Source organism: Heterobasidion irregulare, assembly GCF_000320585.1.
Source record: "Heterobasidion irregulare TC 32-1 unplaced genomic scaffold scaffold_02, whole genome shotgun sequence".
Classification (NCBI taxonomy): domain Eukaryota; kingdom Fungi; phylum Basidiomycota; class Agaricomycetes; order Russulales; family Bondarzewiaceae; genus Heterobasidion; species Heterobasidion irregulare.
The window spans coordinates 2,601,959-2,628,802 of NW_009258198.1; the positions used below are offsets into that span (position 1 = coordinate 2,601,959).

The 26,844-nt window shown below is 51.7% G+C and overlaps 15 protein-coding genes across 15 annotated transcripts; 7 read left to right on the forward strand and 8 right to left on the reverse strand.

Annotated features, from left to right (window-relative positions):
- Positions 1–500: 500 nt before the first annotated feature.
- On the forward strand, positions 501–1,539 carry HETIRDRAFT_448962 (uncharacterized protein; the record flags this gene model as incomplete). Its single annotated transcript, XM_009544531.1, has 3 exons — positions 501–1,046; positions 1,103–1,414; positions 1,468–1,539. The coding sequence occupies 3 exons, from the start codon at positions 501–503 to the stop codon at positions 1,537–1,539; spliced, it is 930 nt and encodes a 309-aa protein (XP_009542826.1).
- Positions 1,540–1,727: 188 nt separating this feature from the next.
- On the reverse strand, positions 1,728–3,515 carry HETIRDRAFT_32058 (mitochondrial carrier protein). The gene is made up of 10 exons (XM_009543440.1): positions 3,393–3,515; positions 3,282–3,331; positions 3,154–3,215; positions 2,947–3,088; positions 2,743–2,889; positions 2,661–2,677; positions 2,461–2,602; positions 2,220–2,409; positions 2,090–2,172; positions 1,728–2,040 (listed from the first exon to the last, which is right to left on the reverse strand). Exons 1-10 carry the CDS (start codon positions 3,404–3,406, stop codon positions 1,877–1,879), a joined length of 1,011 nt encoding a protein of 336 aa, XP_009541735.1. The 5' UTR covers positions 3,407–3,515; the 3' UTR covers positions 1,728–1,876.
- Positions 3,516–3,707: 192 nt separating this feature from the next.
- Positions 3,708–5,600, reverse strand: HETIRDRAFT_310014 (uncharacterized protein; the record flags this gene model as incomplete). The annotated part of the gene is made up of 5 exons (XM_009544532.1): positions 3,708–3,859; positions 3,923–4,686; positions 4,747–4,862; positions 4,970–5,343; positions 5,405–5,600. The coding sequence occupies 5 exons, from the start codon at positions 5,598–5,600 to the stop codon at positions 3,708–3,710; spliced, it is 1,602 nt and encodes a 533-aa protein (XP_009542827.1).
- Positions 5,601–6,086: 486 nt separating this feature from the next.
- HETIRDRAFT_311448 (uncharacterized protein) lies at positions 6,087–6,905 on the reverse strand (the record flags this gene model as incomplete). The annotated part of the gene is made up of 4 exons (XM_009544533.1): positions 6,087–6,253; positions 6,308–6,515; positions 6,566–6,676; positions 6,723–6,905. 4 exons carry the CDS (start codon positions 6,903–6,905, stop codon positions 6,087–6,089), a joined length of 669 nt encoding a protein of 222 aa, XP_009542828.1.
- Positions 6,906–7,045: 140 nt separating this feature from the next.
- On the forward strand, positions 7,046–8,194 carry HETIRDRAFT_309387 (uncharacterized protein; the record flags this gene model as incomplete). Its single annotated transcript, XM_009544534.1, has 5 exons — positions 7,046–7,264; positions 7,314–7,515; positions 7,567–7,627; positions 7,683–7,794; positions 7,847–8,194. The coding sequence occupies 5 exons, from the start codon at positions 7,046–7,048 to the stop codon at positions 8,192–8,194; spliced, it is 942 nt and encodes a 313-aa protein (XP_009542829.1).
- A 362-nt stretch (positions 8,195–8,556) lies between these two features.
- HETIRDRAFT_311480 (uncharacterized protein) lies at positions 8,557–9,472 on the forward strand (the record flags this gene model as incomplete). The annotated part of the gene is made up of 4 exons (XM_009544535.1): positions 8,557–8,738; positions 8,800–9,094; positions 9,146–9,247; positions 9,302–9,472. 4 exons carry the CDS (start codon positions 8,557–8,559, stop codon positions 9,470–9,472), a joined length of 750 nt encoding a protein of 249 aa, XP_009542830.1.
- A 523-nt stretch (positions 9,473–9,995) lies between these two features.
- On the reverse strand, positions 9,996–11,315 carry HETIRDRAFT_310203 (uncharacterized protein; the record flags this gene model as incomplete). Its single annotated transcript, XM_009544536.1, has 6 exons — positions 9,996–10,040; positions 10,100–10,294; positions 10,347–10,367; positions 10,429–10,527; positions 10,614–10,947; positions 11,041–11,315. The coding sequence occupies 6 exons, from the start codon at positions 11,313–11,315 to the stop codon at positions 9,996–9,998; spliced, it is 969 nt and encodes a 322-aa protein (XP_009542831.1).
- Positions 11,316–11,419: 104 nt separating this feature from the next.
- HETIRDRAFT_415020 (uncharacterized protein) lies at positions 11,420–12,008 on the forward strand (the record flags this gene model as incomplete). Its single annotated transcript, XM_009544537.1, has 2 exons — positions 11,420–11,467; positions 11,523–12,008. 2 exons carry the CDS (start codon positions 11,420–11,422, stop codon positions 12,006–12,008), a joined length of 534 nt encoding a protein of 177 aa, XP_009542832.1.
- Positions 12,009–12,133: 125 nt separating this feature from the next.
- HETIRDRAFT_311061 (uncharacterized protein) lies at positions 12,134–12,958 on the reverse strand (the record flags this gene model as incomplete). Its single annotated transcript, XM_009544538.1, has 4 exons — positions 12,134–12,253; positions 12,312–12,557; positions 12,625–12,822; positions 12,890–12,958. The coding sequence occupies 4 exons, from the start codon at positions 12,956–12,958 to the stop codon at positions 12,134–12,136; spliced, it is 633 nt and encodes a 210-aa protein (XP_009542833.1).
- Positions 12,959–13,128: 170 nt separating this feature from the next.
- On the forward strand, positions 13,129–14,263 carry HETIRDRAFT_310923 (uncharacterized protein; the record flags this gene model as incomplete). Its single annotated transcript, XM_009544539.1, has 6 exons — positions 13,129–13,164; positions 13,225–13,262; positions 13,318–13,496; positions 13,549–13,645; positions 13,697–14,132; positions 14,186–14,263. 6 exons carry the CDS (start codon positions 13,129–13,131, stop codon positions 14,261–14,263), a joined length of 864 nt encoding a protein of 287 aa, XP_009542834.1.
- Positions 14,264–14,303: 40 nt separating this feature from the next.
- HETIRDRAFT_60257 (AAA+-type ATPase) lies at positions 14,304–16,057 on the reverse strand. The gene is made up of 6 exons (XM_009543540.1): positions 15,901–16,057; positions 15,803–15,833; positions 15,435–15,740; positions 15,069–15,381; positions 14,775–15,012; positions 14,304–14,717 (listed from the first exon to the last, which is right to left on the reverse strand). Exons 1-6 carry the CDS (start codon positions 16,020–16,022, stop codon positions 14,318–14,320), a joined length of 1,410 nt encoding a protein of 469 aa, XP_009541835.1. The 5' UTR covers positions 16,023–16,057; the 3' UTR covers positions 14,304–14,317.
- Positions 16,058–16,217: 160 nt separating this feature from the next.
- On the reverse strand, positions 16,218–17,624 carry HETIRDRAFT_407831 (uncharacterized protein). Its single transcript, XM_009544540.1, has 7 exons — positions 17,535–17,624; positions 17,363–17,400; positions 17,262–17,298; positions 16,921–17,180; positions 16,718–16,845; positions 16,563–16,662; positions 16,218–16,507 (listed from the first exon to the last, which is right to left on the reverse strand). Exons 1-7 carry the CDS (start codon positions 17,566–17,568, stop codon positions 16,466–16,468), a joined length of 639 nt encoding a protein of 212 aa, XP_009542835.1. The 5' UTR covers positions 17,569–17,624; the 3' UTR covers positions 16,218–16,465.
- Positions 17,625–18,564: 940 nt separating this feature from the next.
- Positions 18,565–21,455, forward strand: HETIRDRAFT_122247 (MFS amino acid permease; the record flags this gene model as incomplete). Its single annotated transcript, XM_009544541.1, has 16 exons — positions 18,565–18,747; positions 18,804–18,877; positions 18,938–19,276; positions 19,330–19,377; positions 19,436–19,489; positions 19,542–19,559; positions 19,623–19,792; positions 19,849–19,964; positions 20,018–20,078; positions 20,139–20,202; positions 20,266–20,421; positions 20,474–20,531; positions 20,594–20,670; positions 20,745–20,892; positions 21,014–21,110; positions 21,229–21,455. 16 exons carry the CDS (start codon positions 18,565–18,567, stop codon positions 21,453–21,455), a joined length of 1,890 nt encoding a protein of 629 aa, XP_009542836.1.
- A 535-nt stretch (positions 21,456–21,990) lies between these two features.
- Positions 21,991–23,264, reverse strand: HETIRDRAFT_100401 (uncharacterized protein; the record flags this gene model as incomplete). The annotated part of the gene is made up of 5 exons (XM_009544542.1): positions 21,991–22,215; positions 22,271–22,285; positions 22,342–22,389; positions 22,461–22,871; positions 22,944–23,264. 5 exons carry the CDS (start codon positions 23,262–23,264, stop codon positions 21,991–21,993), a joined length of 1,020 nt encoding a protein of 339 aa, XP_009542837.1.
- Positions 23,265–23,725: 461 nt separating this feature from the next.
- HETIRDRAFT_471347 (uncharacterized protein) lies at positions 23,726–25,459 on the forward strand (the record flags this gene model as incomplete). The annotated part of the gene is made up of 4 exons (XM_009544543.1): positions 23,726–24,103; positions 24,165–24,486; positions 24,542–24,818; positions 24,885–25,459. The coding sequence occupies 4 exons, from the start codon at positions 23,726–23,728 to the stop codon at positions 24,946–24,948; spliced, it is 1,041 nt and encodes a 346-aa protein (XP_009542838.1). The 3' UTR covers positions 24,949–25,459.
- Between the last annotated feature and the right edge of the window lie 1,385 nt (positions 25,460–26,844).

A 26,844-nucleotide genomic window follows, 5' to 3' on the forward strand; every position in this document is an offset into this window, starting at 1 on the left:
TCTATCGGTTCCTTTGATAGGACGGTTGATAGGTTGAATATAGGTCTGTTTGTCGCTGTCATCAGTTTTCTTTCCATCTAGCTCCCAATGATCCCTACTACATTGTATTACCGTCCACGCTTTCCAAATTCATTGTACGATACATACCTCGTAAATAAGTAATCATATCTCCAGAACTGTCTTACCCCTTATTACCTCCGTATCTCTTAGAGTGTGCAGCTATCTGAATTTCTATGCTCAAAACCCAAAAGGCACGACGGCTAGATACGACAGTGCCATGTGGAAAAGAGCTACAGAATGCCACACCTTAAAGTGCTTATTCGTGGCCACTGGATAAAGGCGCACTTGGATTCTTTCTTTTGTCCACCACTATCCTGCGTCCAGCCGTGCCCATGCCACTCAGTGGCACTCATTCCTGCGCAATGAGCGTGACCTTCATGAAGTGGGCTTGCTCACAGATATTCGTAACTTGGTCTTCCACGCGACCTCGCGAGCAAACAATGTCTGCGCCGTTGCCCTTCAATCTTTCGCTGGACCTCGACCCATCTTCACTCGTGAACAATTCGGACCTCGGGCATCTGCTCTCCACGACCACTGGCGACAAGGAAAGAGGCTCTCCGACATATCCTCTTGATGGCATGGTGAACACTCCTCTGCCACAGTGGAACTTGGAGCCCTGGGTAGACGAACGGGACGGCATCCCCCTGTGGCAGCATTACCTCACAGAAGAGTTGAGCCGCACGATCGAGTTCGACAAACTCTGTGCGACGACGAGCGCGGTATTTCTGGATAAGCTGCGGGCGTCCGTTGCGCTCGGACCTGCAGTGGCACCCGATGAACCATCATTCGCGGGGGCCTTGGTGCGGATGGTCACAGGCTGGGTGTATGGCGGCGGGGATGCACGCAACCCGAGCGCAGACCTGCAGCTGGCCCTGACGCGAGAGGTTATCAGACAAGTGGAGAGTTATTCAGGCTGGGGTGTACAGCTCGTGAAGGCATATGCCTTCAAGCAATGCGTCGACAGTGGCGAGGAAACTTGGAGCAACGTGAGTGCCACTAATAACGAGCATCCTGGATATACCCACTGAACGATTGTATCAAGGCGATACACGCATATGCAGGCCGTCCGGCCCCTGTCAACTCTGTGGACCCGATGCTCCAGTCCCTCTCCTTGCTCGCGTACCTCGGCAGGCAACTTCAAGTTGTCGTGAACCTCGAAGACGTTTTGAGCGCTGTGCTGCCTTCGATATTCTCGCCTGGGTCTATGCACCTCCTGCTCGGAAGTGTATATACTGTCATGAAACACCCCGAGGAACTTGGCATCGACATCAAACGCGGGTTGATGGTGACGCTCGTGAGTATCATCAGCTGGTACACACACCCGACCCAAACCTCGATCGACGCTAATCATGCGGTGAGTGATGATGAGCGGTATACGTTTTGAGGCAGGGATTGATTTACTTTCAGGCTCAGGCTATCGGAGGACTGCTCGAGGGATACAGAAAAGCAAAGATATGGGCCCAGGGAAACGGCTTGTAATCCGTAGGATTTGTAGCACAAAGGGGATGTATTCTCAGTTGTGAAATTGTTGACTGTGTATATATTCAACACGTATCTTTCCTAAGAAAGCGACGAGATGGCTAGTGCGCACCTGTATCTCATCTTGCACCTGCGGTATTTGAGCAGAGGCGAAGAGACTAATGCAATGCGTCCGTCAAGGAGCATCAGAGATCTGGAATATATTATCACGTCAAGCGTTTTGCTACAGTGCACAATGAACATATCTATAGATAAATGCGGCGTTTGTGAGTGACGGCGACGAGATGAAACGCCGGAGATTTCGTATGTAAGATTCTTGGGAGAGCGACGGGAAAGTTCAGTCTGCCTGTTCGGGCAGCCGGTCGATGTAATTCGAGACGAGGTCGAAGAATGTCCAAAGCAGTCCATGAGTAGTGACACTGCGAAGAGCGCTGACGCCGAGACCACGGTATATTCTAGCAAGGCCCGCAAGTAGAGGTTTTGGGTGTTCGGGATCCGGGCCTATACCGCGAATGAGAGACGGGAGAAATGCAGTGGACTGTGAGCTCACCTCTAATAAGGCGATGGAAAGTCTCCCCTATTCCTCGATACTGCTCACCCGCTAAAACACGTTGTTGGACCTTGGTTTTTACGCTGTATATGCGTGAGAAATGCACGTTAGGGTAGGAATGGTTACTCACACATCGAGAGGATATATTAGGGCCCAAGAAGTGACCCCCGAAAGGGAACCACAGACGAAGGGCACCAGCGAGGCATGTATGGGGAGCCATGATGGAGTTGGACCTTGTTCTCCAGACGATGTACGCCCCAAGAGATGCCGCATGCCATCATACTCGAGGAAATACAAGGCTGTGCCGGCCGTATCCCTAACTGTACTGGACGTTGGCGTCAAGTACATAGACGAAGCTACAGCGCTCGTACCAAAATGGAGCCGAAACCCGGCATAAAGACCTAACACTCCACTCGTTTTGACAATATCGCGTACAGCTGAGAGTGTACTTGGAGGCTTCGTTAGATGTATGCCCCTCTTGCTGGCGATTGTGAACTCCAGCTGACGACGGATCTACATGCATATTTCAGTCAAGCAACCAAACTTTGAGTCGGATGGGGAAGGTGAAAACCTTGACAAGCTCGAAGGCTAAAGAAGGAGATATAGAGAGAGAAAGTCAATGCAAGTCTCAGGAGGCAACGATAAGTACCTACGAGCACTCCCAAAAGATATTAACGAGCCAGCCATAGCCCCGCTGCAGCCTCCTACAGCTGCAGCATCCATTAAGTCATCGTGACTCAGTAGATTGCGATCCCGGAAATACTCTTTCGTGCGGTTATATATCGTAAACGACGCAGCACCTGATCATTCGAATGTTCGAGTCATCACAGTAGACAATCATGCGAATGTGTACGCACGAACGAAAGATATGGTCATGAGGGGGATCCATAGCCCACGATAAAACCCGATGATGCCCTCCTCACGGTAGACTAAAACAGCGAGGGTCGGGACGGAGATGGGGGTTTTAACAGTCTGGAGTCTTGATTTAAGCGAGTCCAGCTACAGAGGTTCGCGAATCGCGGATAAGCAAGGTGTCGTGCCCAGAATAAGAACGTTGCGCCCACCGGATATCCAGCAAACGTGGATATGTAACTGGCCGAGATGGCGCATACGACTGCCTTATTACCTGGGGGTAGACGCGTGAGGATTCCCTTTTGAACAAAAACACGGCATGGTTAGGCGAGGCTCGTACGTCGGAGGGACTCATATATATTAGCGGAGTCGAACAGGGAGTTAAATGGCCTGGAACGCATAGAGGGTCAGCCCGATTTCACGCGTGTTGTTCTCCATTCGGAGGCGGCACCTGTGTCCATCCATAGAGTGGTTGTGTGGGACTCTGGCCGAGCTGGAGTGCGTTACCGTGCGTGTTGCACGAGCACGCGACGAGTTGTAGTTTCAGAGTGATAGTTGTGTCGGGGAGAAGAGGAGAGAAAGAGGCATGAATGGCGAGGAGATGGCAATGGGGAGAGAAGCCGCGGGGCCGCCAAGTACCGTCAAGTGTCGGCGTGCCCCCTTCCTTCCTTTACCGGCTATCTCACCGACGCGTTCGCCCGAGCGCACAACAACCCATACAATTTCTGTAACGGTACTCTACATCCTACACATACGCATAGCTATCTCAGAATCCACCGATCCTTTTCTTCCCGACTTTCTTCTTTCCCGCCGTCTGTCGAGCCCCAAACGGCCCTGGCACGATCTGCGTATTCGTCACAAACTCCTGGGAGCCACCGAACCCACTGTCCTGACTCTCCTGCATCACGTCGCGCAAGGCTGGGTTCGCACCTTGAGAATGGGCGAAACCCCCTTGCCTCGTACGGTTATCCGTCCCTATACGGGAGACGATAGGGGGGCCAGCGGCGATGGTGGGAACGACCATTGGGGGCCGTTGCGATTGAGGCTGCTGTCTCGGGATCGGGGGTAGTAGCACAGGAGCCGCGCGCCGGATATCACCCCCATCGAGGATTTCGGTGCCGTAGGGGTCATGATAAACATAGGCATTTGGGTCGGCTCCCACATCCCACTCCTTAAGAAGTAAACGGACCCCAAGCGGTGCGCGCGCGCCTTGAGACGGTTCTTCGGGGCCGTTATCGAGTCTCGTATAATGGTTAGCTTGGGGCACGGGGTTGAGGTAGCCAAAATGCACTTGGGGCAAGTCCGCAGTGTCCGTGAGCGATATCGCCTCCGTAGCACGTGACATTGTCTCGATAGCCTCGTCGAACGGGTCGAGAGCATGCTGCTTTGAAAACGGCTGGACTGAGAAGATGTCCGTCGAAAGCGCCAGGTCTAACGTCAGCTGCTCGCGCGCTTCGGACTCTCTGCGCAGTGAGAGGCCTGGACGCTCGTCGCTCGGCGCGAGGTCATACCCTCGAAGACTATCGTCTGCCCGATGGGATAATTCTTCCATTTCCGGCACGAACCGTTGAAGAAAAGGAGTGATATCGCGATGCCATGGAACCTGTTGTGCCAGCTTCCTCAGAGGTATGCGATCTTGTACGAACGCCCGATATCCTCTCGTCGTGCTGAACGCGCTTTGGGTGAGAAAATCAGCTCGACCAGGGTCGCTGGGTTCATTGCCCGATCGAAATGCAATGTCGAAGCTAAATGGGAGCAGAGGACAGAGTTGGTGCTAACCAGCGTAATCTTGAATAAACACTCACGTTGTCAGCATATGCTCGATGGGCTCGTCAGAGTCCTGCCAGAAGGTCGGCATCTTATCGAGCGTTTCATAGAAAGCTTCCGCGCTGATCTTGGGAAAAATGCCTCCTCCGGCGTGCTGGTGCCCGAAAAGCTCTACAGGAAACGCCGTTAATACTCATGAATATTGCGAGTGCAGAAAGACATTTTACTTTTGTATGCAGGACGCAGATCAATATCTTTGACGTTTCGAGAGCCCAAGGGACCAGCTTCAGTCCGCATTAGTTTAGCTTTCGCACCCAACTCTTCGACCTCCTCGCTCCACTCTATTACAGCGAAGCCATCCATGGCATCTTTCGGACCAGAATCATCCGCAGAAAAGAGGAAGTCAAGTTGGTGCACACTCCCGTGGCTTGATAATTGGAACATCGACATGCTTTCTCGTCCGCTTCCATCCGGTGGCTGTACAAAGACATACCCGGCGTGTTGCTCCATAGGTCCCATGGGCATTGGCAGGGAATATGGCGAAGCATAGGTATGTGTGAGACCGCTAGTCTCCCGAGAAACATCATAGACGGTCATGAGGCCATTCTTCCGGGAGGTGAGGATCGTAAGCAACGCTGAGGGGTGTGCGAAACAATTAGAGAGAGATGAAAGTCAAGTATGCTATGGTCCACTCACCAGATTGAACCTCAAGGGTGCGAGCTTGAAGAGTGCGATCGAACTGTCGACTGTGTTTGAAGGCCAGCACAGGCTTCCCAGGATATCGTTCATCTAGGCAAAGGATTTCGCGAGTTGTACAAATGCGCATCAAGCCGTCACGCTGAACCCGTTCAATGGATGTGATTAAGTCCTTAGGAAATGCTGTCGAGAACATCGAAAGATCAGCGTCCCTGGCCTGGACCTTCAATCAATATGTGTATGGTGTAGAGATTTTCCACAAGCTTACGCGAAAGTCAGTCTTCCTGAGTGCTGTGCTGGACGAAATAAAGCACGTGTTTGTATCATCACCAAGCGCAAGGCTCCAAAAGAAGTCATTCTCAGACGCTGGATCGTTCCCTTGTCGTACAATGTCGCTGCATGTGACTGAGTAAAGACTCGATGATTGAATGGGAAAGGACACACAGCTTGGGCACATCATCGATTTTGTACCTGCACATAGCACCAAGGTCATTCACAAGCATTGCGGTCTTGTGTGGAGAGGACAGTGCAACATCGGTTGCCTGCCTATCCCCTAATTCGGCCCGCCCGAAGCAAGCCAGTTGTGTGATCTGGGGCACAGGAGAAAGTGATTCATCTGTGACTTGCTCCAAATTATAGAAGGTAGTTGATGTGAACGTTCTGACAGCCAGAAATGGGTCTATCAAAGAGATGAGCAGAGAACCGTGGGACTTGAGAGCGACTTACTTCGGAGATCCTCTGAGGGCGAGGAGACTATTTGGCGAATTGGCGTTGTAAACGACTCGATCGGATACGCAAAGGGCCTAAATACAACGTTGCCTTCCTTTGGGAAGCGGATGGGTGATATATCTATCGTACTCTTCAGTTGTCCGTTTGACATGGACTAAAAAGAGAGATGTTCACTCAGTTCGGATGTCGTTTCGCCCATCGGGAATGCCAGAAAGGAGGACTTCTCGGGGCCAAAAGCCCAATGAGCGGAATCAATGTTGTTACCAAGAAAAGGGTCGAAGATTTCGAGACGGGCTGATTCTTGTGTGTCCGCGACAATTTCGTCCCTGATGAGGTCTGATGGTATGTCTACGTCGGGATGGCATGTTCTGAGGAAATGGACCTAGAGAAGAATTAATTAATGGTTAAGGATGATTGAAAAAAAATGATTACGCCTTGTTCGTATAACTGATACTTAGTTATGGGCGATTTAGGCAACAACGGCGAACGGGTTACGGGGAATGCGTTTACGCCATTACCCCTGGGTACGAGTTTACGACCTACCTCGATGTCAATAAAAAAATTGGATAACCAGCAATGAATCTCAGACGGTACCCTTAATATTCTTTGAAACAGATGCCCATACCAAACGGCCGTCGTTTTGTTGGAGAGTAGCAGCAGTCACCGCACCTGCTTCGAAGTGCAGTGGAAAGCCTTTAGTGGTCCTTTTTTGTTTGCCCTTTCTCTTTTGATCCGCGGTGCGCGCCTTAGTACTCGTAGGCCAAGAATCCATTCCATTTGACAGTACTGGGCAAGAGAATTTTACGGATAACCGCGTCGCCTCTCCTAGGAGGTGTTGAAGAAGCAGCTGGAAGTCCGCCACCGGTACCGATTTCCTTTCCTGTATCCGCTCTCGTTCGCTCTTCAAACGCCATGCTCAGGTTTTGGGCTGTCGCTCAGCGGCCAACATTCTTTTCGTGCAGACATCTACACTCTTCCGTCACTAATAACGCGACTGCGGTCGCTAACAACACGGCCGTTGCTGCAAAATGGACACCGAACTCGATTCGGACTGGTGTCATCGCGCGCAAACGTGGAATGACCGCCATGTGGGATGAGCAGGGTGCCCGCTTCCCAGTCACCGTACTCCAGGTACGGCGTTCATACATTTGTACTCGGACGAGAGCTCATTGTGCTGCAGCTGGAAGATTGCCAAGTGACGGCGAACGTCACGACCGTGCGGAAAGACGAATCGGAATACCATGCTGTTCAAATCGCAGCTTCGGACAGGCCTGCTAAGACCACGACAAAACAGATGTTGGGTCATTTCAAAAAAGCTGGGGTCCCTCCGAAGAGGATTGTGAAGGAGTTTCCAGTCACTCCGGATGCTCATATCCCAGTCGGTATGTCTAGCTATATATTGTGTAGGCGTTTGTTTATTCGTTCACGAAAAGGGACCACATTATCCGCCGTACATTTCGTACCTGGCCAGTTTGTGGATGTCATCGCAAACTCGTAAGGCTTTCTGGGAGCAGATATGGCGCCCCAGCTCATTGATCATGTTCTACAGAATCGGAAAGGGATTCCAGGGAACGATGAAGCGTTGGAACTTCAAGGGTCTACGTGCTAGTCATGGTGTCTCCGCATCACATCGCTCTGCAGGTTCAACTGGTGCTCACCAGGTGAGTGTCCCCATCCTATGAGTGATGACACTTCCCTCTCATCTCGACACAGGACCCTGGTAGAGTGTGGCCAGGTAAAAAGATGGCAGGTCGAATGGGCGGCACAAGGAACACGACGCAAAATTTGGCTGTCATCCGTGTCGACACCGCTCTTGACCTGATCTTTGTTCGTGGTTGTGTCCCTGGTATCGACGATGCTCATGTGATGGTCCGCGACGCCAAGAAGAAGATGGTCAGCCTCTCCAGCGCCAACCAAGCGAAAGGCTTATATGAAAAGGTGTTGCCAAAGGGAATTGACAATCTGCCTTTCCCGGCTGGAACGAAGGAGATGGCACAGAGTTTGCCGCAGGTCATTGTCGCACCTACTCATCGCCGCAGTCCTTTCATCCCCAGGGAATAGATCTGTGCTTTGATCTTTCAGTGTTATTCTCGTGAAGTATCTTTAGTTAAAACGCTTGAACAACTCTTTTCGTCTTGCATCTCGCCACGATCTTCTAAAACGAGAGCCATCTATACAAAGGTCGATCCCTGATCTCCCCTTCAAAGGTATGTAGCAAGATCAACTGTGTCAGTGACCAACAATCAACCCTACCACCAGCTAGATAGTAAGCGTATCATACCTTCAATCTGACGCATGTTTCTGACTATTTAATCACATTGTAGTTGTTTTCACAGCACAGCAGTGTATGTGGCAGTGGGCCAGGCAAGATTGCTATTGTTTGTCGAGGGCTTCGGGGCAGCTTTCGAGCCCCGTCGCGGTGCATGAAGTTTTGCAGAGCGCTCGTGTATAAAAGCGAGCTTTTCTCATCTGTTCAGAGCTCAGTTCAACTTTCTCTTTCTCCGTTCAAGCCACCGTCTATCCCGATGTTTCCCTCCAAAGAATTGCATTTCCTCACCTTTGCAGCGATCACGAGTGCCATGCTAATCAATGTTTTCCACCCTTCGTGCGTTTTTGTCTCTATTTCTTTCGTATCGCGTTCTGACCATTCTATCAATGTCGTGTAGCGTGATGTCTACTATCGCCCTATTTGACCCATTTAACACTTCGTACACGGCCTTCAATGCCACAAATGCCACAATATCCAAACATGCCATTAGGACGGGTACTCGTGGTTCAGTCCACATGCCTGGAGCAAATTCAACCACAACCGCCAACAGATCTCGCACCGTCGCGTGCCAACTGTTGTCTAAAACTTCCTCCATGCGCCTGCCTAGTTACCGTCATACGCGCAGGCGCAAGTCCAAACCCATCGCTCAGGCAGACCTTCCCGATATGGCCCAGAAATGGAAAGATATTTGCGTGTGTCTCCAATATCTCGTTGTATGCATACAATTTACTCTTGTCCTTCAGCTCGCAAGCGGTGGCGACATTCTGACGAACGATCCATGCGTGCAGTTGGCCGGCGAACGTAGTATCAATGCCTTGCTCGCTGGCGATCCATGCGCGCAACAGGTGAGTATCCTGCTCTTTGCTGATTGGTTCGTGTGCTTATCATGATATTTACAGGACAATGCCGACGCTATGATTGATTTTGCGAATTCTGCAGGCATCACGAACCGCGACAGGCTCATCGCGAACGCCGTAGCTTTCTACGAACATCCATGGAACGCACTCAATATTCCCTCCGCTTTAGTCTGTCAGAAAGCGCCCAAGAATTCCGAGCTGAACGTGCTATAGTTGCTTGATGACTCTTTTCATCGTGACTTTCGCAGAGGTAGGCCTTTCCATCGTGACACATGTATGTTTTGTCTGACTTTGCGATATGAGCAAGTGATTCTCACTCAGACACCGGATGTCTCCACCTCATGCAACTGAGTGCTGAGCACATACTATAGTAGCCCTGTCGATGGTCTCGTTTCTAGCTTATTGACTCGACAAGTATATTTTATTATTGGTTCACTAGTCAAAGATGATAATTTATGTGTTCTCTTGAAAACCAATGTGGCTCTATGTTCAATGCCGGGATAGCTCAGCTGGGAGAGCAACAGACTGAAGTGATTCGCCTTCTGGAGGTCCCGTGTTCAATCCACGGTCCTGGCATCTCTTTTGTCATTTTTTGACCTTGAGTATGCGCGAAGTAAAGCTTCATATGTATAGGTTCGTCGTTTGCATAAGTGTTCAAGAAGCTAATGATACACACAATTCGAGAGAACCCGATGCATATCATGCGATTGAATCAAAACAGGTCACAACTCTATCACTATGCTATAGTATATTTACCATAGGTTTTCTCCGGGTCGAACACCTAAGATGGACATGTAGACATTGAACAATCGGTCTCACTAAAATAGTGCAAAGGCTTACCTCCCATCGAGAAGCCGGAAATATATGTTTATTTCGTTGATACCAGCTCCTCTCAACGACCTTCCCGGCGTGAGACTCGTCCTTCTCTTTGGTCGCATCTGCGAGTAGACGGACGTCGTCGTGCACATCGAAGTTGAACAGAGGGCCAGATTTCCCTCGTGCCTTGTTGATGATGAAGTCGTAAAATGTGTGGTGCTAAAATTCAAGTTGTCGCTTGTGTTCTCGGGTGTGGAAAGTTCAAACTCACCTGTGGGATGATCAAGTCCTCCTAGATTGCCGTGACCCAGATAAATGAAATGCTCCTTTGATATCAAAGAGGATATACACACCTTGATGTACATCAAGTTGTCCACACTAACAGAGCGCAGCTCGGGAAACTGCTGTCTACATTTCTCCAAGAAAGTTCCAATATCATCTCCCTTTTTGCACTGGCAGGAGATGGAAGCGAAGTGCATGTGTGAAACTGGATTGTCAACCTCGCGCAAAATGCAAAAGTTTCAAACTTAAAGCTCACTATGACACTCTTCCTGTGTCCGCTTCCATCCCAGTAGGAGTACGTGACCTCTATCTCCTCTTGCTTCATCTCCTCTTGCCTTCTTATCCACTCCTGCCTTAGCTCTTCCCTTTCACGCCGCTCGGCCTCTTCACGCTCTCTGTCAGGCAAGAATGAGGTGTCCACGTTGGGATTTTTGCGGAATTTAGCTCGCTTCGCAGGTTTCTCCCCATTGAGCTCTAGGTTTGGAGTGGACGATCCAGAACCCTCTTCCTCACCGCCCTCGTCGTCGAGAGCAAAGGATAAAGTAGCCTTCGCGGCCTTCTTGCGTTTCTTCACCTTCTTCTGGTCTTCCCTAAACAGATTCTCCACGTCCAGTAAGTCATCCGTGCCAAACAACGCGGTACACTCAAGATGGCAGAGGCGAACGGACTTCGATATAACTTACTTGAGATCATCAGTCCTCGCAGCTTCACGAGCCTTTGCCTCCTCAAGCTCCTTCCTCCTCTGCTGGAAGTCCTCCAACCGGACAAGACCAACTGTACTCTTCTTTAGAGAGTCTTCCATAGAGTCATTCTGCCCGATGAACCGAGCGTTGGAGGGCCGAGCCTTTTCTGTCTCATTGATGAGCTGCTGCTTTTGTCGCTCATACTCCTCGCGTGCTTGATTCCGTTGTTTTGCGAGAGCATCCTCGCGACGGCCTTCAGCTTTGTTCGTAGACATGCAAGCGGTAGAAGAGATTGAGAAAGGGAAGTGACGCAGTGACGGATTACTATGAAGTCAAGTCAAGACATCGGAGTTTGAACACCCACTTTCCCTCGTTAACCATGGTGCACGTCCTCGGGGTGCAGTTGCCTGACCACCAGTTGGCCCGAGTATGCTCTCTTTCACTCTCTTCTCCAGGAGAATTGACCCGAATTTAATCTCCAGTATGCCTTGACGCATTTTTACGGCGTAGGTCACAAAACAGCCCACCGTCTGTGCGCCCGCCTACAAATCCATGACACTTGTAAAGTCAAGCAACTCAGCGCACACCAAGTCACTTCCCTCACTGCTTTTCTCTCTTCTCCTGCGACTGCACCATCAATACCTCGCGCTCCCCTCGCTACCGTTGGCTTTACGCCTCCACCAGCATCTACGGCTTTCGCGAAGCTCCCTGGCGCTGCTACTATGCTCGCATTGAACGTGCCTTCCGGCTCAGTGAAGTACAGCCCACGAGGAGGAGGTGACCAGCTCAGGAATGTCAAGATCGAATCGGACCTGAAGAGGGAGATGCGGGAGAACATCGCGCATCAGCGTATGATCGGCAGTTACGTGGGGAAGAGGCATGCTATGGGTCTTACGGTCAGAGGGCAGAACACCCAGAACAACGCGGCCACAGCGAGGAAGCTCAACAGGGTCGAGAGGCATCGCTAGTAGTACAGATCGCGTCTATGTACGTTGTGAATCTACTGTCGACAACTCTTAGGAGCCCCCATTGAGAAGACTATGCGGGTATAGACTTTGCCAAAACATTATAATTATACAACATGTTATTCCATCTAATCTTCGCCGACAGGGACCTCCTCCTCCAGATATTTCACGAGTCTCACACGAATTTCTGTGCTTTCATCTCCTTTCAGCACGTCTGATACAAACTCTGCCTGCACCTGCATCTGGATCTGAAAGTTGCGCTGATATTACTCGTCTATCATGTATATATGAAGCATATGAGCATACCATCTCTAAAGACCCTCTCAGCACTCCGCATAGAACATTGCTGAACCATAGGCCTCCTTCCAGAGCCTCCTCCGGCAGCTCCACGAACTCTGCTAGAGGATTCTCGTCGAACGTCAAAGTGAATGATGGATTCGAAGCTGTTGATTGTGCTGACGGCACGCTGGACCGGTTGGGGGATGTCGGTGGTGGTGGTGGTGCGGAATGTGTCACGGTCGGGGTAATGTTCAGGAACGATTTGAACCCTACCTAATCCCAAACAACAGCATGCATCCTTTCAGAACCAAGGTTGAGAAGCTGAAGGTGACAGGCAGACCTTCGCGACAACTTCTCCAGTCTCCCTGAAATCTGCGCATCGTCCAATATTGCTCCTCGCCAAGAAGTCCTCGATCAACCTCGTGCCAATATTGTATCCCATCTTTTCAAGCTGCTTGTTGACCTCGCCGTAGTCCTCATAGTCTTGGATCAGCTGAACAACGAGAGCGCCGTATGTCATGGCGAAAAGCTCTGCATTCTGTTCTAGTCAGGTACAGGGTAAGGAGGAAGGCGAGCAATTGAACAGAGTGGGGAATAATACGCACGATCTTTTCTGTGCGCCCCTTCCAGAGGTCCTCGCCGATGGCTTTGTACTGTTTGCTGGTGGTCGCCATCGCTGTGGGGGAATACTGCATCTGAGTGTGACAAGCATCTGGGGAGGAGTCACATCATGTCACACCAGGGCCTAGCCCTTTCCAGTTCTCATTTTGCTGCGAAGGTCAGCAGAACACCTCTCGATACACAACACAACACCTTATCGTCCGTCCATTCGAATTGTGGGAATATGTCTAGGCCCGAACTGCAAGCACCGCCAGAGATTGTGCGCTTCATCTTCATCGTAGATCTCACATATACTCATGCAGTCATGTCCGGGTTATAGTATTATGGTGACACAGAGGCCAAAAAGTACACCAATAAGTGCGCCTGAGCATCCACAATATCCATGTGTAATATGTTCAGTGTGACCTTCCAGTACCCGTGTCCAACAAATTCAAGCTGACATGACATATCGTGCACTTGAACTGCTCAATCTTCCGCCGGATGAGCCAGCTTTCCTCCTGGACATCGGCTGTGGCTCTGGCCTTTCAGGAGAGATCCTAGACGAGGAAGGGTATATCTGGACCGGAGTTGATATCGCCCCAAGCATGCTAGGTAAGAACCTTACGAATTCGTGCGAGGCATCGATGTGACTTTGCCCTCGAAGAAATCGCGCTCGAGCGAGAAGTCGAAGGGGACCTGTTCCTACAAGACATTGGACAGGGCTTTGGATTTCGCCCAGGTAGCTTTGACGGCGCCATCAGGTATGCAGCCTATCGTGCTTTTAGTTTGACCTGGATTGAAGGAGAATATAGTATATCAGTCATCCAATGGCTCTTGAATGCGGAGACATCACACCCAACATCATCTCCCCCGCATCGATTAACGCGCTTTTTCACGACCCTACACTCCGCTCTACGCAATCCTTCCCGTGCCGTGCTTCAGTTTTACCCTACCTCCGATGATCAAGTGCAATTGATCACTTCCATCGCCCAAAAAGCTGGTTTCGGCGGTGGTGTCGTGGTTGATTATCCCAACTCAAAGAAAGCCAGGAAGGTATTCCTATGTTTGTTTGTTGGAGGCGGAGGGGCTTCACAGGTACCGAAGGGACTTGATGTTGGAGATGGTGTGGGCGAGGAAGATGATTCAAAAGCGAAGTTTGAGAAGAGACGGCAGAGGGAGATGAAAAGGGCGAAGAGCGGAAAGACGAAAAAAGTGTTAGGCAAAGAATGGATACTAAAGAAAAAAGAGGTGTGTTTGACCTTCAGTATCCCACCTGCAAACAAATACCTATGCCATCGCAGTTGTACCGGAGGCGCGGGAAAGAGGACGTGCCTCGCGATTCAAAATACACAGGTCGGAAGCGGAAGACAATATTCTGATACCGACCCATGCCATTCCGGATGTTTTCACTATTATCGAAAACGATTGTATCCTCAAGATACAAAAAGTTCTATTGTTCTCAAGACAGCCTCCTTTGGGGGGTTTCTAATGAACAATCCCTGCAAGGCAGCCATACTCACCCTTCGCCCCGCCCTCATCTCGCTACTTATTATCTCTTTCAGCTCATCACCCAGGACATCTAGCTGACTAGCTGGTAGGTCAGTGTCCCACTTTTCGCCCTGCGTGCCTCCGTAGAACCGCATGAATAGAGTCTTAGCTTGTCGTGGATTAGCGTCGTCAATCAGGGTCTCGAGGTCCACCCGCCCAGGACGGATGAGGGCAGCATCCAATTTTTCGATATGGTTGGTGGTCAGAAAAATGACACGCTCTTCGCCAGAAGCTACCCCATCGAGTGCGTTGAGGAAGCCGGAGAACGTTACAGAGGACTGATATCTGAGCAAATATAGTTTCTGAGCATCTGACGGTCTGATAATATTGGCTATCGCTTACCCGTCTTCACTAGTCTGCACTCGTTTGTTAAACGCAGCATCAACATCTTCAATGAGTATAAAACTCCTCTCCGGCGCATTCGACATTAGGTGATTCAGCTTGTCATCCGTCAAACCGCGTTCAGATAGATTAAGGAGGCATATATCGTAGCCCAACGATCCCGCGAGTGCTTGAATGAAAGATGATTTTCCGGAGCCAGGTGGGCCGTGCAGAAGATAGCCCCTGCGATAGGGTATACCTGGGGGCCAATTGTTAGCCTGTCTTGTTACGATCAGACGGTAAATCCAGATTTACCTCGATCGGCATACCATTCTCTTCTCTGCAAGAAGGCTTTGACATCCTGTTCGACTTTTTCTCCGACACCCTCCTGCAGCACTACACTGCCCAAGGGCCTCTTCCGCCGAGGCAAACCAAATGGTCGCCATTCTGTCCCCCATGCGGTGTGTATGACGAGTTTTCCCTCTTGATTCTTCATAGCCAAGTCCCGAGCTTCAGAGAGGAGCGTTGGAAATAGGCCTCGATCCCGCGAAAGCGCGGTCAATGTCACAGTCTCCCATGGCACACCAGACATGAGCTGCATGGAGCGTGTTTCGCGCTCCCGTTTCATCTTTACGACGTATTGAGTTTTGGGAATGGCATATAGATGGAGAAAGAGCGTACCTGCATCCATGCTCCTTGATAACGCAACCAATGTACGCCTGGGCCCGCGACAAGCTTGAAGAACGCCTCCGAGCTACCATTCTTCCTTTGCTCATACGCAGTCTCTACACTCAATTGATGACTCCGCATCCAATTTCTACCCTTCTTTATTGCGCCAGCCTGGTTCTGGTTCGCCAGCCACGTAAGGAACCATTCGTACGAGCGGTCTTTGTTATTGATCTCCAGCGACACGAGAAGGCGCCTGCGCAAAGCGATTGACGATAGGGTGAGACCTTGCTTAAGAATGGTTAGGCCAACGCCCACTCCCTGCGTGTCATGGTCGGTTTAGCACATGCTGCACAGAAAGAGGCGATTGGAATGGTATGCACCATGAGGCCAAAGCCAGCTTGAAAGTACGGGCTTTACTTCACAGTAGTGGGTGATCAGCCATAAACCACGACGAGAGAAGATTTGAAACAGTAATTACTTGTCTCCGAAGATACTCGAAAGAAGAGACCCATTATGGCCTATGACAGGTGCATTTGGCAGTGGAGGTGTGGACACGGGAAGCGACGTATTTCCTGCCGGTAAAGATGCTTCAAGACCCATGGATTTCTCAGTATGCCATGAAGTCAAAAGCCGAGAGGTAGCGGAAGTGTTGTGGGTAGTAACTGGCACCCGATTTGTACAGTATAAGTATCGCACAGGAGTTATGAATGCCGCTGACACGAAAATTCGGCCTAGGCGAGCGCGTCACGGCGAACGGCGCAACTGACGGATATATTGAAGTGCAGTTTATCCTGAAAGCACACTGATATGTATTCTGCTTGAATTTGCCTAGTCGTATGTATACACCCTAGCAGCATACATGGGCTTCGTTCATGAACGAGCCCATCACACACCATACATGCGAGCAAACAGGCTACAGAACACTACAACCTCGACAGACTAGGAGAGAAGAAAACATTGATACGGGGAAAGGTTGATATTTGAAACAGTACTGGTGGCGTGATACGGAGGGAGGACAGTCGTGAATAGCGATTCGAAAACAGTTACAAGTCGTCATCTTCCTCAGGAAGAGGAACGGCCTCAGCCTAGGAAAAGAAGGGAGTGAGGATCAAAGGCGGGCCCCAAACATGATGTACTTACCTGCGCCATCTCCTGTCTGTACTGCTCCATGAGTGCAGGGTCAACCTCAACCTCAGCAGGAGCAAGAGCAGGCGCAGCCACGAAATCCAGAGTCGGGTTACTTGAAGATACATTCAGACGCGTGCGTATCATTGGTATGATTGACCAAAACTTACCCGACAAGCTTCCTTCCCAACCAGAGGAAGGGCTTTTCGAAGTTGTAGTTAGATTTGGCGGAGATTTCGAAGTACTGGATGCTCTTCTTTCGGTGGAAAGTGACTTGAGCAGTCTTCACTTTTCGCTCCTGATGATCGCAGAGTAAAAAACCAAGATGTGTGGTGTCAGATGTGTGGATTACAGCTCTTCAATGATTGCATACCTTGACGTCGACCTTGTTACCGCACAATACGATGGGGATGTTCTCACACACCCGCTCGAGATCACGATGCCAATTTGGGACGTTCTTGTAGGTGATGCGGGACGTGACGTCGAACATGATAATGCCGCATTGACCCTGAATATAGTAGCCATCGCGGAGACCACCGAACTTTTCCTGACCAGCGGTATCCCACACATTGAAGCAGATGGTGCCGTAGTTGGTTGAGAAGGAAAGAGGGTGGACCTCGACACCGAGAGTGGCTATTAGGTATTCCAGGTGCAGTGTGAGCAACCAACTACTGAGAGGATAGGATATTCGCGTGAGATATATGCAAGACTTACCGATGTATTTTTTCTCGAATTCACCAGTCAAGTGGCGCTTGCAGGAAGAAAGATAGATCAGGATTTGATCATGAGAAAGTTCGGATTCGCATCATGTTTACCTTGACGAAGGTGGTTTTTCCAGTACCTCCATCACCGACTTATGAAGCAAACGATGTGCGAGAGAGCGTGAAATGAGTGATATGATGGTCATGATATCACAGCATCGATCAGTGAAAAAAAAGCATATTGTTGAGAGACCTATCAGCGTAGCAAAGCGAGGATGAAGCTTACCGAGGACAAGTTTGAAAGTGGGGATCTCAGTCATGGCAGAAGTCTAAGGGATGGAAGGGAGAAGAGAAGGGGAGATGCAAGATGAACGCGATGAAGACGATGGAGAGGTCGTTAGCGCAGAACTCGAAGGAAAGCTCTACGAGGAGTGCTGGGAAAGTATTTGTCAGCAGTGGCAGACGCCGAACATTTGTCTCCTTCAACTGCCGCAGGCCAGCTGAGTCGCTGTAGCTGATGTTCTCTTTTGTGCACGATATCGGACCATCAACATCGAGATGATATCTATGGAATTCTCGCAATCTAGATGTTCTTCCAAATCTGCTCCTCAAGACACTTGGATGGCAGTCAACGACGGAGCGGGGACCTCATTGCTTCCTCATGTATCAAAATATGAGTCGTCTCGCTCGATATCGATGATCGGGCAGCTAAATGGTCCTATGGAGCCATGAAGCCGAGGGACATGCTCGGTAGTTAGCCAGAGGTCTTCTGATGGTCGATATACAGTATGCGCCTCGTGTGACTTCACTTCCTCTTTATGTTCCGTTCCGTATTCTACGATGTATGGGCTGTCTCCACGGCCGACGAGAGCATCGTGAGCCGCCGTATGTTTCGGAATGGCGTCATCGAGCCGGATATCTGCTGTAATGAGAGATGCTGATCGAGCAATTTAGTTATTTGGTGTAAATTGGGCGCTTTTTGGCGTCTTCCCTTCAAATTCAAAGCTTTTCGGCTGCCAGATTATGGCATCAAAACTCTAACACGTCTTCTGTGCCGATAGTCGGCCGGGCAGCCAAAGCAGAATTTGCAAATGTGCTGACAGAGTTGGGGAAAGAGGCCGGCATTGCGGCAAGACCTGTAGTATGTTCAAAAATAAATATGCTGCGAGTGGGTTTGGACTTGTTCTTTCCCCCGCTCGACTCTTCCGTTGCGTATCTCTCACCCGAAGTCCATTTCCCCTGGACTTTCATTGCAAAGGACAGTTGTCCAGCTCTTTGGCATCTGCCCATCAACGACACGGCGATCGAGCGACGTCATGTCAGACTCTGTCCAAGCTGCTGTACCGGCCACAGAGATTGCTGCCGGCGAGCATATAGATAGGAAGCGCAAGGCTGGCGCTTCGTGGAAAGCTAACGAGGAGCATGTTCTTCCCAAAAATCGCCTTTGGATCGTATTTCTTGGTTTAATGGCTTGCACGTTCTTGGCTGCATTGGATCAGGTATGTTGATTGTCACAATGCTTATATGTTCGATAGCATATGTTCGCCGATGTCAGACAATCGTTGCAACTGCTCTTCCCACCATTGTTGAGCGTCTAGGTGGTGGGAAAAATTATAGCTGGGTCGGGAGGCAAGTCACACCTTGAGTGCACGTTCGTTCCCCTGCTTACCTGTTTTCTGTGTCTTCTAGCGCGTACCTCCTAGCGGCCGCGGCGCTCGCCCCGTTGTATGGAAAGCTATCAGATCTGACCGGTCTGTCTCTTGCTAAATTTGCAGCGACATCTACTGATCTCGTTCTCAGGCCGCAAACCAGTATTATATTCTTCTATTGGCATTTTCTTGGTAAGGCATCAGTGAGTCATAGGGCTTTGTATCTCACTCTTACGGCTATGAAGATTGGATCCGCATTATGTGGAGCTGCTCAAAATATGACGTGGTTGATTGTTTGTCGCGCCGTTCAAGGCATTGGAGGCGGCGGTATCATTCAACTAGTCCAGATCACCATATCTGACATCGTGTCTCTCGAGGAGTGAGCCATGTAGCCATTTTACGTCATGAAAAGAGCTTACAGACTATTATTAGCCGTGGAAAATATGGAGGCGCCTTGGGTGCAACATGGGGTATAGCAAGGTGTGCGCAGCCGCTGTAGAAACTAATAATTCATCATCAATCTCCATTTTTTGGCCAGTGTGATAGGTCCCCTTCTTGGAGGGGTCTTTACAGACCATGTCTCGTGGAGATGGTGAGTTGTATACATGCTCAGCTTACTATTCGATGCCGATACTGTGAGCAAGGTGTTTCTTCATAAATTTGTAGGGATCACCTCAACTTGGTCATTATTGCATATCAAGCTTACATTCTGGTACAATCCTCAGACCGACGGGTGGCATTGCGAGCGCTATCTTATTCTTTTTCCTTAATCTAAATCCACACCACGGCATGAGCCTGCGGCAACATATTCAACAATTTGACTTCGCTGGTTTACTGCTTATGGTAGGCGGCGTTGTTTGCCTACTTATTGGTTTCAACAGCGGCGAAACAAATTGTGAGTGCTAATTATGCAGTGCGTCGGTGATCAACATATTGATTGACCGTTTGTAGGGTCTTCGGCAGAGACAATAGCTTTGCTCGTTGTTGGAGGCGTGCTCTTGCTCTTGGCCGGTATCAACGAAGTTTACACGAATAGATCACCTATCATACCCCCGCGTTTATTCAGGGTAAATGTGTTTGTTAACTTTATGTCGATTCATATTCTCAAAGCTTTTTTCAGACAAGGACTACAGCGATCATCTTGACATCTAATCTTTTGCACGCAATCGCATTCTTTGGCGGTGAATACGCAGATTGCTCCGAACTGTTTCGAATGCAAACTGACTGTAATCGTATATCAGGCGCTTATTATCTACCACTCTACTTTCAAGTCTTGGGCTCATCGGCTACAGGAGCAGGTGTCAGGTAAAAACATCAGATGCCGCGCCCATGCACGTACAATGCCACTGACATACATTATACTCACAGGATGCTTCCGTTCTCTCTGGGAAGTGCTCTGTTCTCTGCGTGTTCCGGCCAAGTCGTCACTCGAACAGGAAGCTATAGGCCGATCATGTGGTTTGCATGGGCGGTCATGGTCCTCGGGTGGGGCTTGATGACGCAGTTGGATGACACTTCGTCGACGTACGTGCACCATTTTTTTGAACCTCATCCGGGGACTCACCGTGAAATCAAGAGCCGAGAAGGTCCTTTACCCCTTCGTCACCTCGTTGGGGATCGGCTGTCTATTCCAGGTACACTTACGTCCCATCTCGTCGCCCATGACCTCTTTCGACTGATAATATTTGCCGCGCAGACACCCCTCATCGGCCTGCAAGCTGCGATGCCTCTGAAGGACATGGCTACCTCTACGGCAACCTACGGTTTCCTAAGGTACGCCCGCAGGCTTGCGGCCTGATCCATCTATCGCGCAAGCTTCATCTCATCACTTTTCACCCGCGCCCCAGGACGCTGGGCGGAACCATCGGGACGTCGATCGGCCAGGCGATCTACTCGGGCGTGCTCAGGCAGAAAGTCGCCAAACTCCCGAACGTCAGTTTCGACACCTCTCCCGCGGCGCTCAGCGAGAGCGTGCGACAGCTGAAGAACATCCCTGTGCGTCTACCTGTCTCCCCCCCACCCTTCTTCTTTACTGTCATTGTCGCTGTTTACGTGGGGGATCTCGGCTAAACTGAGATACTCACCCCCGTCGTTGGGCTTGGGCGTCTGCGAACAGGAACCGGCACGCCAGCAGATTATCCACGCATACACGAAGGCTATCAGCACGATCTGGATCGTCAACGCGCCGATCGTCGGCCTCGGATTCATCCTCGGTACGTGTCGTCGCTCGAATCTACTACTCGCCAATTATCGATGAGGGAGAGATAGAAGGCGAGATGAGAAAGACTTGGCGTTGACGTTTTTTTTTTTCGTCGGTTCTTCGGCGCTTAGTGCTCTTCATTCGAGCATACTCGCTGAAACGCACCACGATCCAGAGTGGGGCGCGGAAAGACCTGGAGGAAGGTGCCGCTGCCGTTACTCCAACAGCGCCAGTCGATGGGGCGGATCTTGACAGAGACGAGAAGCGGGAGCCAGAGGAGGGGACGCTGTCGGGTGAGGTCACAGACGACGCCAGTCCCGGCGAGGGAGAAAAGGGTCTGCATCCAGTCGAGAAGTGAGCTGGGGACAGGGCCCTGGCCGCCATCCGGTCGCCCTGGGGGGTCTTGTCTGGTAGATGAATGATGATGGAGACGTATAAGGGCAGCGGCGAGGTGATATCGCTGCCTTGGGGTTTCTTTCGATTACTTAGACGCCGCGACTACGAATATATGAGTATACGATCTAGACAAGCTTGCATTTGGGCATCATCACGACGTTGAAATGACTAGATGAAGTACATTCTACTTGTTGTGGTCAATCGCGCATTGCTCAGCAGGTTACATCCTACAAAAGATGTGAAGGCGGGAGTGCTGTGGGAGTGCTACAGGCGCTCGTCAGGTGTACTATCAATACGTTGCGCCGTACATTCGTATCGAAATGATCCTGTCGGGTCCAATCCTCAATCTCGATATCATTTCCCGGGTGCGGTGCGATCCATATAGTTCAAGAGGGTCCTGGTGAGGATGGCGACGCCGGTGATCGAGAATAGTCAAGGATCTGTGCCAGTAGGAAATGAAGCGCCCGCTGATGGGCGCTTGTAGGAATGTACACGAATTAGACGCCGGAGGGAACTGCAGGCGCTGCGTAGCAGTTGAGGCCGAGATAGGCATCAGAGCTGAGCCGGACAACTCGGGCGAGAAGTGGAACAATGCTCGGGGTTGAAAGCGCCAGGGCCTGCGCAGCACTCAGAACTGATAGTTGTTGTTGTGAGAGCGGGAGGCAAGACATGATTGGGTCAGGGTTCAGTGGCTTGTGGTCGTTCATCTGGGTCCGCGCGTGCTACACGAGAGTTACATAACTGCATTTAAGTCGCCGAACGAGACATGGCGCGGACGTCGAGAGTGAGCAACTAGTTGCCGGGGAGGGCGGTGACGCGCAACGAACGTAAGTTAGAGCCCTGCGGACAGCGAGCAGGAGGATGGAGGAGGATGCAAGCCAGATGCAGCCGCGATTCTGGGGCCGCGCAGAGATAGGCGCCGCCCGATGAAAGGCTGTGGAGGGCGATATTCGGTGTTTCAGGGCACAGAGATGAGATCATCAAAATGCGGATGTGTAGGATGCAGGCGCGCGTCGGCGAGCGGGGGAACTGAAGATGGGAGTCTCCGCCGATGATCTCGTTTCCGCAGAACAAAAGATCGGGGATTCGTGTGGGAGGCCGAGGAGTACCGTTGGGTCACAGTCAAGACAAAGACATGCGAGTCAGGGTGAGCAATTGCTTCGCTGAGACGCCAGTGGAGATTGTGCGCGGGCGGGCGACATAGAGTACGGGTCGACCATCCAGCGGTCTCAGTTCGCAGGTTGCCACTCTGTGAGGCCAGGCTTTGTCGGGCGTCCAAAGGGTCGGTCATAAGTTGTGGGCGGTCGGGGCGCACAGGATGAAGTCGCGGGGAAGAGCGTGGGTGCATCGGGCGATCTGGTTGGGAGGGGATTGGGCGCTAAGCGAGATCTTTGATGATCTCGAGTAAGCGCTGAAGGGCACGAGGAAAAGCTAATTAGCTCGAGCAGACGCGTTCTGGAGATGGATGGGGACAGCCATGCGTTAACAAGAGCGACTGTAGACGGGTGGATCGAGATGGACGAGTCGGGGTCAGGGGCACGGACGGACGTGGGTGGGCGTGAGCCCTGGGCGTCTGTCCGCGGGGAGACAGGTGAGTGACGAGAAGCGGGGATGTGTTCGCGAGAGGGGACGAGGAGGGAGAGTCACGGGGAGGGCAGGGTTGGAGCTGTGAGGGCAGCTGTGAGGGACCTGGTCTGTGCGAGAGCGCCATCCAGGCGATGTTATTTTCACCACCACGTCGGAAGCGCTTGCTCGGGCTCAGAACAGACATAAAGGAGCCCGCGCGAAGTTCGGCCTTGATACCACGTGCCCTCCCCCGACGACCTGTCTACGCTCTCACACCCCAGCCCCCTCTGACATCTCTCTCCCCCTCCCTCCACCCCTCCCCAAATGCCTTCGGAAAATATATCCCACCTCTCTCTCTCTCCACAGCTCGACCTTCCCCCGCAGCAGGTCAAGCTTTGCTCCAGGTGTCACTCTCCGCTCTCTGTAGATCTCGACCCAACTCCAACAGCGACCTACCACCACGACGGCCCCGACGCCAGCGACAGCGACCGCCTCATCATCTGCCGCCCTTGCCGAGACAGGACCTTTGCCAGGGGCGATTGGCTTGGGTATGCCGCTGCCGGGGACGGCTTCGTCCGTCGTGCTCCAACGCATGGCATCAACGAGGCAAACCTCACCCCCTCGCCTTCCACCCCGGTCCGCCACTCACTCGATGACGATCAAGATATGGACGCCTCCTCCCCTGTTATACCGTTTGTGTACGAGCGGCCGTTCCCCTCCACTTCTTCCGACCCCACCCCTCACTCTTCTTCTCTCGCCCCCGCCGCAAAGCCCTCCAAACTCTCCATCGACTGCTCGCCATCGACCTCTGCCCTTTCTTCCACCTCCATCCGAGCATCCTCTCCTCTCCTGCAATCCCGCTTCACCCCGTCGTCCACCAAGGCAATCCATCACGAGTTCGCCTACTCTTCTCCTGACCCTTTCGTAGACATTTCCCGGATGCGCCTGCGCCCACAAGCGCACCACTGCCTCTACCCCGGCGCAGCGTTCCAAGGTACCCAAAAAAGCGGCAGGAACAGCTACGAAGTCACGGTCACGATCGTGGTAAGCCCCGTTCTCCCTTCTTTCAGGCAATATCCCAGACTTAGTAAATCCTCTCTTTCAGGACGTCGATTTCGCTTCCTCGTTTTTGTGCGGCTATCTTTGTATTCGTGGACTGACCGACGACTGGCCGGAGCTGACAACCTACTTCGACGCCGAGATCATCGGAAGCCGCTATGGTTTCTTGACGCGGAATTGGGGTGCCAATGAGCAGGAGGACATGGTCCATTGGGCTCGTTTCCCCGCTTTTCGCCATGTCAAGAACAAGCTGAAGATGCCTCATCTGACAATGGACGGTGACTGTGGAGCTGTGTTCATGCGATGGAAGGAGCGCTTCCTCGTTCCTGACCATCGCGTACAAGACATCAATGGAGCAAGTTTTGCAGGTCCGTGGCTTTGTTCGTATCACAGCTCTTCTCTCCTGAATTTGTATTTGGATAGGATTTTACTACGTCTGCGTCGACTTCAATTCTCATCCGACCGCCCCGTCGACGATGCGCCCATCACCACTGCAGCGATCTTCGGTGCTTGAAGATGCGGACACGGAAACCGCGCAGTTTGGGCCTTCTCCGAAACCGGAACCAGCGTCACGCCGTGCACGGGAGAGCGCCACTCCGGAGGAAACCAGCGTCACGCGGCGTTCCTCTTCGGTCGGTGCACGGACGGGGCCTACCGTGGCTACCATGAGCGGGTTCTACTTCCACCAGAATTCGGAGCCGTGAGTATTGCTTTCCCTTTCCTCCCTTGAAATCAACTCACGCGTATGCATCGTCTCGTTGCACAGGTACCAGCAGCTCTCGCTCAAGCATGTTCCGGAGAACGTCAGCACGAGCTTTGAGTTCCGGTGAAGAGCTCGGGGAAGCGATGAGACGAACGGCTTGGACTCGGTCGCCGTTCGTGTCCGCCTGTGTCCGTGCGCATGTGTCATACAAAACGGGAGGCTGTGTCTTGTAGTCTACTGGCGTTACGCTTGCCTGACGCGTGTGCCTCGGATGAAGTTCGGCGCACTGATTGTGATGCCGCGGTGATATCGTGCTCCCTCGTACTCCTCTTTCCTCTTCCTATCCTCCACTGCTTGACGCCGGTCGGTGGCTTGCCCTTCAAACTTGCTCCTTGGGTCCCGCTTGCTTCGCTCGAAACGTTGAGCATCATTTTCACGACGCCTTTCCCATCTGACATTTCACCCATCCCCATCCCTTTTACCCATATGGTCAAATATGTGTATAAATGCTCCTCTTTTCACTGTCGATTTTTGTCTTTGGCTTCGATCGCTCATGAATTTCATGTTCTCGGTTTTCCTTTCGCATTGTCGCGCCGTTACGATATACTCTGTGGATGAATGCACGCACTTCGCCTCTTTGACTCTGGTTGACGCGATGAGTTTCGGGAAAGCAGCAGGGCATCGCCGCATGGGTTTGGCTTTGCCCGCGCGCAGGCTTTGACTGACGTCTTCCATGATGCACCGACGATTGATCCGTCGTTCTTAATTCGATCGGCGGCCGTCGAGGTCGTGAGTGGCGTCGTGCCTCGCGTTAAACGCTCTGACAGGAATGCTCTGCGTCCACTACAGCAGGCGATATTTGGCCCCCGATGGCGTACACAGTCAGACAAGCGGATGAGCGACGGGCGTACGCGTCGCGTCGGTAAGCATCGTCGGCGGCGTTTCATGCTCAGGATCCACAAGTGCGCACATCGACCACTACTCACATACATACGGACATACGCCGGATGACAAGCTCGCCCGACCATGACGAATTGACAGGTTTGCAGGCGCCCTAGAGTCAACTGAAGCTAGTCAAGGTTCGGCTGTCTGCCCCGGAATGTGCAGCCGTCGACACGCCCACACAGACCCACATGCCAGGGAACGCAGTACGGTATTGTTCCAGTCGCATCCCTCCGGCTGACAGCTCGATCGTTTACCGCTGAACGGGCGGTCACAGATCTGTAAACGCGGCCGCTCGCCCTGCCGCAACAAGTGCGCCGAGCGGGCGGGGCCAATCGCCAGCGGCATGAGGTAAGCCAGTCGTTGATTACCACAGTAGCAGCTGCGGCGGGGGCTGTGGAGGTGGAGGTGAGAGGCGTTTTGATCTATCATTTCGCTGACCGTATCTTTGCCCTCGGGGGGCGTGGAAAGGCGGTACCCTCTGACTATGCATCGCACGCAGACTTCCGAGCACGGTACATGTCGAGTGGCTGCCGGCGTTGTCCCGTTTTCGTGATTCTGCCTGGTTTTGCCGGCTGCTGCGCACAAGAAGGCGTCGAGTGCACAGACCCTGCTAAGGTCTTCGCGCTGCACATTGACTCGAAGCGTCTGCGGTGCTGAGGTCTTGACTCGTTAGGGGCAATATTCGACTATGATGTTTATTCACACCGCGCGCCACTTCGTCTGCAGTGTATGTTGCCAACTACGGCATAATTGGGCGCTCCGTGGTAAGGCATTCCGAATCTTCATCTAGGTCTATCAATGATGGTGGATGACCTTGTTCTTCAGTATTATGACCTTTGATGATCCGAGGTACAAACGCGCTGCGTCCCCGCTGCCACCCACGCTCGGAATTAAGGGCTCTGGTGTTCCACGATGCGGAGATAGGCAGAGAGTGAGTTGGTATAGACGCCCACCGCATGGCTTTACAAGATGCAGTACCGCTGTAGTTCACGTTCATTGTCGACGGGCGCCGCGACTTGTTTGGACTATGAGGAGGCATTCAGGTGGAGTCAGGGAGGCCGTGCGCCTCCTCGACTTT

What these genes read in the sequence shown, in the direction of transcription:
- HETIRDRAFT_407831 (XM_009544540.1), bottom strand. Translation starts at nt 17,568, where the DNA reads ATGACTGAGATCCCCACTTTCAAACTTGTCCTCG. An exon ending in ATTCGAGAAAAAATACATCG is followed by an intron (nt 17,181 to 17,261) that starts GTAAGTCTTGCA and finishes AATACCTAATAG; the next exon opens with CCACTCTCGGTGTCGAGGTC. An exon ending in TTGGGAAGGAAGCTTGTCGG is followed by an intron (nt 16,663 to 16,717) that starts GTAAGTTTTGGT and finishes TGTATCTTCAAG; the next exon opens with TAACCCGACTCTGGATTTCG.
- HETIRDRAFT_60257 (XM_009543540.1), bottom strand. Translation starts at nt 16,022, where the DNA reads ATGGGTCTTGAAGCATCTTTACCGGCAGGAAATACGTCGCTTCCCGTG. An exon ending in AAGCTGGCTTTGGCCTCATG is followed by an intron (nt 15,741 to 15,802) that starts GTGCATACCATT and finishes CATGACACGCAG; the next exon opens with GGAGTGGGCGTTGGCCTAAC. An exon ending in ATCAAGGAGCATGGATGCAG is followed by an intron (nt 15,382 to 15,434) that starts GTACGCTCTTTC and finishes TACGTCGTAAAG; the next exon opens with ATGAAACGGGAGCGCGAAAC.
- HETIRDRAFT_32058 (XM_009543440.1), bottom strand. An exon ending in CCACGTTTGCTGGATATCCG is followed by an intron (nt 3,089 to 3,153) that starts GTGGGCGCAACG and finishes GAACCTCTGTAG; the next exon opens with CTGGACTCGCTTAAATCAAG. An exon ending in CTAATATATCCTCTCGATGT is followed by an intron (nt 2,173 to 2,219) that starts GTGAGTAACCAT and finishes ACGCATATACAG; the next exon opens with CGTAAAAACCAAGGTCCAAC.